Here is a 9439-nt window from a genome sequence, read left to right as displayed (position 1 = left end):
CGAACCGAACCGTGAATTTTGTGTATCGTTGCACCCCTAATATATACATATATAAATATATATACATATATCGCACTGAGACTGAAGGGCTTCAAAAACAAACGTCTTCAAAGGCCTCGTCTCCTTGGACGCCACAGAACCGACCGTTTGCACCAAACATGGAACATGAAAGGTGGAAAAAAAATTTTATTCTCTGATGAGAAAAAATGTAACCTTGATGGTCCTGATGGTTTCCAACGTTACAGCAGATCCCACCTGAGATGTTTTCTACGCCCCACAGTGGAGGGGAGGCCACAATGGTCTGGGTTGTTTTTTCCTTTTGTGGAACAACGGAGCTTCAGGAGGTGCAGGGGCCTTCTTGAACCCCTAACAGTGCGTTCACACCGAACATGATAGACATCCCTAGCTGGTCGCGTGCACATTGACCAACACGAATTGGTCGCGCTTCAAAATATTTTCACGCACGTGAAGCGGAAATGTGGGAGGAAGTAGTGCCAGACGGTATGTTTGCAAGATGGCAGCTGTTGATCGTTTGAAGAGAGAGTCTCCCTTCTCTATTTACTGTGGAGAGCAGAGCAGCGGCGTAAAGGATGTGCTCGCCATACCTGGGTCCATCAGGTCCTCCAGAGGCGTGAGCAGTTTGGTGAGCTCCAGGAGCTGCGTCTGGATGACGGCCGCTTTCAGCGGTACCACTGTCTTTCACTCGCCCAGTTTGAGGAGCTGCTGTCCCGTGTCGGTCCCAGCATCGCCGCCTAAACACCAACTACAGGCATTCAATCCCACCTGCAGAGCGCCTGTTCATCTGCCTGCGGTGTGTTTAACACGGTAGTCCTTTATCGATATCTGTGCTAATATATGCTCATTTGAAGTCCCAGTGACGTCCCCACAACGGCTCTGAGCCACTCACAAACCTCTAAAGAGCGTTCCTACCTTTTTAAAGTTTTCTTAATAAATGGAGCTTGCCTCCAAAATAAACTAACCTCTCTTTATTCTCTTAAATAATTGGTCTCCACTATGTTCCTGTATAGTAGTTTATTTTTTCATTAGTATGATATGAAATCAATTCTACATGTTTCAAGTTGTGTGCCGGTATTTGCTGTGTAGTAGAACTGAGACATTAGTCATTACAAAACTTTATTTGAAATAATATCAAACTTCTCGTTGGAGAAAGCAGCTGGTGTCGTACAGCTCCGGGTGATTTGCTACGGCGTTGATGAGCCTTTCCTCCATATTGTTAATGGCTTTGGCTGGGCCCGCCACTTTGAACTAGGTCAGAGCATCACGTCACCAGGCTCCTGATTGGTTGTCGCAGTGCGACTTGAAGCTGGAGTTCAGATTCGCGGTAGATGCGATACGCGTGAATGAACAAAATGCACCACACAAACTGCCGCGCGTATTTCTATTCGCACTTCAAACGCGTCAGTCGTGCTACTTGCACGTTTTCACGACGCAAATCTGCTTCTGAATTTTCGCGGGGCCCCCAGTCGCGCTTCATCGCGCTCCTCCATTGACTTTACATGTAAACCTGACGCTCTGGTCGCGTCTGTTGCGTTCAGTGTGCACCGTAACACTGCCTCTCTAACCTAAAGCTTCAGTTCTGGGCCCATTGTTATTTTCTTTCTGCATTCTTCCTTTAGCTCTCAACCTAATTCAATGTATTTACACTTTAGGAGATATATATTGTAAGCTGGCATTCAGCTCTATATGTCTTTAACCGTCACCAGTTGGGCAGGCTGTGCACCCTACTCCATCGTTTAACCTGGATACGTGACCGGAGCTTTAGCACTGACCTCATTCTGTCATGGTCCTGGGCCGTGTTGGCCCAGTATTCTTAGTTCTCTTGTATTTTTGTATTCAGTTCCCTGTTTAGGTTCTGTTTCCTGAGTTGCCCTGTTATGTTGTTCCCTGTGTGCTTTCCCTTTGTGACTCTCACCCCCTGTGTGCCCCTCTATGTATTCATGAGCCCTTGTCCCCTTTCGTGTTTTATTCCATGTTTTCCCCAGCCTGTTATGTCTGTGTTCTCCCCGTGCTCTCTCCTCCTGTCTGAACCTCTGTACTTCCTGTTTTACTTTGACAGTCTCTCGTCAGTATGCGTTATGTTGTGTTCACTCCTGCCCTGTCTCGTTATGATTATCTGTGTCAGCTGTGTTCCCCGTGTGCTCCCACTTCCCTCGTTAACCCTCTGTGTATTTCTGTCTGCGTCTCCCTCAGTTCTGTGTCGTAGTCTCTCTCATAGCTGCGTGGATTTCCCTGTGTCTCTCTGCAAGTGTTAGTTATTGTTCCCGGTTTAAGTTTTGTATTTCTTGTGATCTGCCTTCCAGCATTAAAGCTGTGATTTTGAGTTTATCCCCTGAGTCCGTGAGTTTGCATTTTGGGTCCTCATCCTGCCTGCCACACAGCTATCATGACACATTCTAAATGTAAACACAGCTGAGACCATGATTACAGCTCTGCTGTATCGTGAAATCATTCATCTTGCTTCTTCTTTTATTCCTCTGTGGCTAAAATCTTTCTCTCGATCCCATTTCCTTCTTTTAAGGAACATTTCTAAACTACGACACATGGTCTCCGCGGCTGAACTGGAGAAAATAATTCTTGCATTTGTGTCATCGTGCTTAGATTACTGTGATGTCCTGTTGACCTGCCCAGATAAATCATTTCTTGCACGTTTCTGAGCAATCTTAAAAGCTGCAGCCAGACTATTAACACGTTCTAGTAGCAAACCTACATCACTCCTATTTTATATCCTTTACATCGGCTCCCTGAAGATTCATTATAAAATTCTTGTACTTACATATGACGCACTGAACGGCTCAAGGCTGCCCACTACACAAACTGCTGCTCGCACTGTTTGATCACAGGCTCTCTGCAGTCTGTGGCACTAAGACTGTGGAACGGTCTCCTGTGACAGCTCAGATTAGCTGACTCTGTCCTTCGAAGCAGATCTAAACCTCCCTGTTTCAACAGGCTCTTTGTTGAGACTTGGACTGATTGGAACTTCTTACTTAACCACCTTTTACTTTTTTTCTGTGTCTCGACTGGATGTTACCTTCATTTTCATCTTTATTTTTGATGTTCTTTGATGAACTTTGATGTTCAGCACTTTGTGACTCCTAGCCTGTGCAGAGTACTTTCTAAATAAACTTTACTGACTTATTCACTAAGAGAGACTGCGTACACTCCCAGTGAGATCACATGAGACACTTATTTCTCAACCACAGTTATTTTTTCATGTTTGCTGAACAAAAGTGAGAATAAGAGTGAAAAGAAACACAACAAAGACGCCAACTTGACTTCTTACATTTCCTGTTGTTGGGCTGTCTGGAGCGTATTCTGCCTACGGACCCAGGGACGAGGATGATGTCATCAACGCTGGTCATATAGTTACTGAGGAACTCGGTGCGATCGCAGTGGGCCTCTTCCATACCTGTGAACATGTGGGAATGTGAGCAGCTGAAGCCAAAAACCAAGTTCATGCTCCAACAGCTCAATCCAGTTTGGGTCCGGTTTCTAATCACTGGACTAAAGATTGTAAGTAAACCTGGTGGAAACTTACCTGCCCTGATTATTATTGTCACCATACATATCTCAGCTGTAGCTACGTGATATAACATTTAATGTAGGAAACTTTAGTGTGTTGGTCAGAGTGAAAGGTTAAGATCAGCTGATGTAATTGCGAGGTCCCATCAGCTGACGGCTTTTAATGTCCTCTACACGTCTAATTAGCTGTGAGCGAAATAATGTTTTGACCCCTGCTGAGTTTGTAAGTTTTGTAAACTAACATAAAAATTAGAGACTGTTCATTTCAAGTGATCAAAATTACAAATGCAGGAGAGGAACATACAATCACTTCTTCCACTTGTATAGGCTGCGCTATTTAAGCTGCTGGTCTGCAGTTGATGAGCAACTTCACCCCACTCCTCCTTTCAATCTGAATACAGCATGTACTGCTCGTTCACTGTGGCTTACACACAGCAAGCAGAAGGCAAAAGTGTCCACTGTTATTTCATTTCCTCACAAGAACTAATGTGAATGATTCCTGAAGAGTTCAGATCTTCGGCTGGTTATCTGTCTCAGGTGATTACATTAACTGTTTTAATGTGTATCACCTGCGTTCACTTGACCTTCCCTGTGCGTATTTAATCTGTGTTCCTCCGTTAGCCCTGTGTCTTAGTCACTGGTAGTCACGCAACTGGAATGAAGCAATGTTATTCTGTATAAGCTTCTGCTTCACAGATGCTGCTGTGCGTGCTGAACATGCCTGCAGTCCTCAAGCATGTAATACCTCCGCACACACCTGTGCTGGTGTGTATGTGTCCGTACCGTGATCCCCGACCAGGACGATGTTGACACAGCGGTGCAGTTTCATCTGCTTGAGTCCATCCATGAGCTGGCCGATAATTTTGTCAACCATCCTCAGAGAGATGTTCAGCTAGAGCACACAGAGCGAGTCATCCTCCAAACAAACATTTTGGATGTTCCTTTACTGCATGCTTTCCACAAACATGCCACAAGACGCTTGTGCAGATACAGAGTACTTACATCAGTGCTCATGGGCCCCGTTTTGTGTCCGTATATGTCCGGCTGCTCAGAGTGCATGGCGTAAACATAAGGCCTGCAACAAAAGGTGAGTCAAAGTCGACTTCTAGTGGAAGTAACATCAAGAAATAAAGTTTCCAGAGGCTGGTTTGGACTCTTGTGATCCAGCTGCCAACATGGTGAATATCTCACATAGAAAAATAGATTTTACTGCACACCCTTCTCCTGAGCTGTTTAACAGGTAACAATTAGCAAAGAAATAACAAAAAACCAACTATTTAATATACTGTTATTGGCCGGATACTGACAACAAACAGATATAACCAATGCCACCGACTGCTATGTTATTTAGGTGATGTTAAAACTTGTTGTTTCTTCATTTTTAGCTATCAGGCAAACTCACCTTCAGCCAGCATTACTCACCAGCTCGTTAAGCAGAGCAACAGAAATGAGCACTGAATGGAGAAATGACTCCAACTTTTATTTAAATGAAAAACAATTGTTTCCACACTTAGTTTGAGCTTAAAGTGCTAGAACATTATATTAACGTTGGCTGATAATAACGATGTTTGCGTAGATGTTTCCTTCTTTAAGGTCACAGGCTTTTTGGTCAAAATCTGTAACTGTAGCTCTTATTACTTAATTTAGGTTGTAACAAAGTGAGGCAAACTGGCAAGGAAAAGAAAAGAAAATGGCAAGAAGAGAGTGAAGTCATCCTGTCATCCTTTAAAGGTATCCAGGCAAATTTCAAGTTTGGGGAGGAGCTAAACAAACCATGAAACCCGTGAGCTGAAAGCCCCGGTTTCAGACTGCTTGAAAAGCTTTCCACACTTGGCACTTTATGATGTCAGCAAGAGCAGATATCCCTCAGATATACATCAGAGAACTCTTATGCACAAGTGGCAGCCAATCAGAAGAAAGCTTATTTAAAGTACTCAAAGGAGCTAAAACGGTTTGTTTTGGACATTCGATGAACTGAGGGTCCCGCAGTGGTACGTATCCACTGCATGGAGCTATTCTACTTTACATCAGTGTCACTTTCTCTGTCTCGATTAATTAAAGAGGGAACAAGCAGTTCCAAATGTCAAAGAAAAGGAAAAGGAAGGTAAGAAGATGTAACACAATCAAACATACAGCTCACCTTTCTCCTTCAGGGAGGTGAAGCCACTGCAGCATAGTCAGTATCCTCCTCTCCAAAGGGATGGCACTGGAACACACACACACACACACACACACACACACACACACACACACACACACACACACACACACAAACTGAAGACAACGATCTACGATGTCTGCACAGTCTCCAGCTGGCTCATCACCTGGAGCAGCTCCCTCACCTGCTCGCTGTTCGCTGGAGTCGAGCTCCAAGCCATTTATGGTTCAGGTCTGTCACACATGCTAGAATATGCTGAACTCCATCACTCTGCTTACAAAGATCTGTACGCTTTGCCTCATTGTCCTGTGAAAATCTCAGTCTCGCTGAGCTGAAACCAGATGGGGCGCTGTGTGAACGTATCAGGCTGTCCTTTTCTTTGTTTCTTAGCTCGGTCCTTCTCAAAGTCTCGCTGTGCTCGTGTACTCGCAGTGGGTTCACAGAGCCTCCACCCAACAACTAATGGTGAGATCTGTCCTTATAGTAAGAGCTCTAACATGAGCTGTGCTTAATTGTTGATTTCCAAACTCAGTGAACTTTTCCTCTGAAGCGCACTGAATTCTTACCCTCAGGAGAGCCGGCTTCATACCAGCAGGCAGGGTTATGCCATATATGGATCAGTAGAGTATTTGAACACAGCTACACAGCACAATTTATGGTGTCAAGAGCAACATACCGACATGTTAATATGCCACTCCTCACGCATGTACAGTCTTGCTCTGTTTCGCATTATTGACTTTCGCCTTCTCTTCCCTGTAGCTTGTGTTTTGTGCTCGATCTCTATATGCCACTCTTTCCCCTCCAAACCGGTCACTGCAGATGGCTGCCTCTGCCTGAGCCTGCCAGAGGTTTCTTCCTGTCAAAAGGGAGTTTTACCTTCCTGCTGTCACCAAGTGCTGCTCATAAGGGGCTGTCTAATTGTCTGGGTTCTCTCTTTAATACTGTGGGGTCTTTACATTGCAGTATAAAGTGCTTTGAGGTGACTAACATTACAGCCTGTATTTTAGAGAAGGGCAAAGTGTGTCTCAGCATCTAATGCACCGACCAAGCTGCTGGCTGTCATACAGTTCACAGCTGTCAGCTATCAGGTCTGAGACGAAGCCCGGATGTGTGACACACGGTGGGAGTGGGTGTGAGTGTGGGGGAACAGCAACCTGTGGTCGCACAGTTGTAACACTTTACAGCAGGCATTTCTCTCCCTGTCTGCTGCCTTCCTGTATTTTTGTCGATGCTAACATTTTCAGTTCTGTCCCTCACACCTCCCACTGGGTTTTTAGTGCACTCCCACTCGTTTTCTGTGCCCGTGGTTAGTTTGAGGACCTCCCAAAAAGCTGAACCCAACACAGACTTTGAAACAGGCAGCCAGACAATCCCTGGTCCCTGTTACTATCCCAGGGCCCATAGCGTTGCTGCTAAATCATCAAACTATGAAATAGGTTGTATAAAGAAGGCTTTCTCAAGCACACAGAAATCTCATATGCACTCTCCTGCCTCTTTCTCACACAGCTCTGTCACTGCCAAGTGCAAGAAAAGCAATGTAAACCAGTCTTTGGCCCCCACGGCTCTACAGAGCGGCACATCTGCGACCCGGCTTCACAGAGGAATCCTGCGCAGTGTAAACAGGCCCATTTGCACTAATTGCTATAAAAACAGCCCACTGCCATCTCTCTGCAGAGATGTACCCCCTGTTCTGTAAAAGCCTGCTTTGCTGATAAATGTGGGCTCCTCTGAGTTGTAGGTGTAATGCAACAGCCCGAGGGAGCATGAACAGACACATTCTGCAGTCCTGGACAGCTCTGAGGTCACTTACACACATTAACGCTAAGCATGTTTACTTAAACTCTGCAGACTTTCACTGAGCAGGTAAGGACAGCGCGACACAAGCTCAGTATTATTTGGTACCCACAGATGCAAACAACACACTAAATGACTCGAACTGTAGAGAATCATTCTTAATGTTCTTAGTTGTTCCTGAACTGAAGCCCAAACCTTTTTACTGGGTGAAAAGTTCAAAAATGTCCTATTGTTGCAGAAGTGAGCAGTTTTCTCTAAACACAGTAAACGGGCTGGTACTTCTACAACACCAGCGCTCATTTACCTGAGCCTACACATAGGAAGCATCAGCAAATGATGCTTCCCCTTGGACGGGGATCAATCCACCGACATTCAGACTTTAGGCGACCTGCTCTACGAGCTGAAACACAGCCACTCACAATTATGGCATCTTAAGCTATATACAGATGTTCCTGTTTGGTTGGTGAACGCTGCAGCTGCATCACAGGCTGGACATACAGTGTTAAACTTCAGTGTGGTTTAAAAACAGATGATCTACATTACTGTTGTCTAAAAGGCTGCTGGGTCTGACTGAGAAGCCAAGGCTAGGAATCATTTTTGACTGTAATAAAACTGAGATTTACTGAGTAAATATAATTATACTCATCAAGACTTGATCTGACAGACCATCAACTCAAGAAAGAGTTTACTAAGGCCACAGATCAGGAGAACTGAGGGAGCCACAGAGTCCTGTTCAGGCGAACTCCTTTTTACACCCGAGGCGTCGCCTCCTACTGGCCATTAGAAAGACTGCAGGTTAAAACATTTTGTTGTGAAGCTGGAGGTATTGGCACGCATCGCCCAGCAAATCCTTTGACCATTACGCTGTACAGGGGGGGGGGACAGTAGGCGGCTATAGACAGGCATACAATGCCCATAGGAAATGTCATTGGGAGGCTGGAGAAGAACTCCAGGACACGTTTAAGTGTTTCCAACAGACAAGTAGGCAAATATTTCCCCTTTTCCAGAAACTATTAATCTGCCTTTGTTACATCTCACCAAACATTTACTAAAACTGCCACATGGTGGCAAACCACAAGAAAAATAAGATCAGATTATTACAAACAAAAGAAGAGTGTAACCACGCAGTTACTTTTAAGAAGTGTAATTAATAAGTGTGGACCATGAAGTAAAAGCAAACAGAAAAAGATAACATATAATTTCATTTCATTTATCAAAATGAAGCACACATTAGAATCTCCATTCGCTGGCATACAAGAAGGCTGATGAGGTTTGTCCCATCTAAAGGCAACAATACAACATTTCATAGTTTAAATGATGGAACTGGAAAATCAGCCTTTGAGTGGATGATCTCTGACCTACCAGAGCTGCACGGACAGTTTGTCACAACAGACTTACCATCACACACACAGTTACATGTCAGTGATACAGAGATTCAGTGTTTGCTGGAGTTTAGCAGCTTCGATATTAGAAAATTAGCAATGTAGTGCTTCTCCTGATATCCATGAGCACAGAGTGAGTGAAGAACCACGAGGTGATCACTGTGTGCACGTGTTTCACTCGAATTTGACCAATACTGTAGGAGGACTAGCAGTTCTTGTAAAACTGAAACAAAATATGAAGTTGACCTTGGTCACAGTTTGACTGAAGACAACCAAGGTGATCACTGAAGCTGAGTTAGACTAAAGTCTCACCGGTCCTGTAGGAGGACAGACGGACGGGCACCGAGGGCCTCAACATGGTAAGAGCTCATTGGTTCCTCAGTCAGCGTTCATATCAAACACAGATCAAGTATGAAAAATAATTAGCAAAACTGCTGAACCGAAGTCAGAAACTTTTCACATGGATCAACAAACAGAATATTTTCCAAAGGCAGTCGTGACGGCACGCCACGGCTTTGATCAACCAAGAACTTCATGGTGATGTTACAGTGTGTGTGTGTGTGTG

General features: G+C 44.6%; 1 protein-coding gene across 1 annotated transcript in view; it reads right to left on the bottom strand.

Moving 5' to 3' along the window:
- Window positions 1–9439, bottom strand: part of enpp2 (ectonucleotide pyrophosphatase/phosphodiesterase 2) — a 78041-nt gene that overhangs the window by 29960 nt on the left and 38642 nt on the right. The window contains exons 10-13 of the mRNA XM_005752880.1: window positions 5681–5746; window positions 4543–4615; window positions 4324–4432; window positions 3302–3427 (exon numbers count right to left, since the gene is read on the bottom strand). Of these exons, the coding sequence (XP_005752937.1) occupies window positions 3302–3427; window positions 4324–4432; window positions 4543–4615; window positions 5681–5746 (374 nt within the window). The remainder of the gene's footprint in view (window positions 1–3301; window positions 3428–4323; window positions 4433–4542; window positions 4616–5680; window positions 5747–9439) is intronic.

Source organism: Pundamilia nyererei, unplaced genomic scaffold, assembly GCF_000239375.1.
Source record: "Pundamilia nyererei isolate P.nyererei 1_Seehausen unplaced genomic scaffold, PunNye1.0 scaffold00387, whole genome shotgun sequence".
NCBI lineage: Eukaryota > Metazoa > Chordata > Actinopteri > Cichliformes > Cichlidae > Pundamilia > Pundamilia nyererei.
The sequence above is the reverse complement of the archived record's forward strand: the minus strand, read 5'-3'. Positions and strand labels throughout refer to the sequence as shown.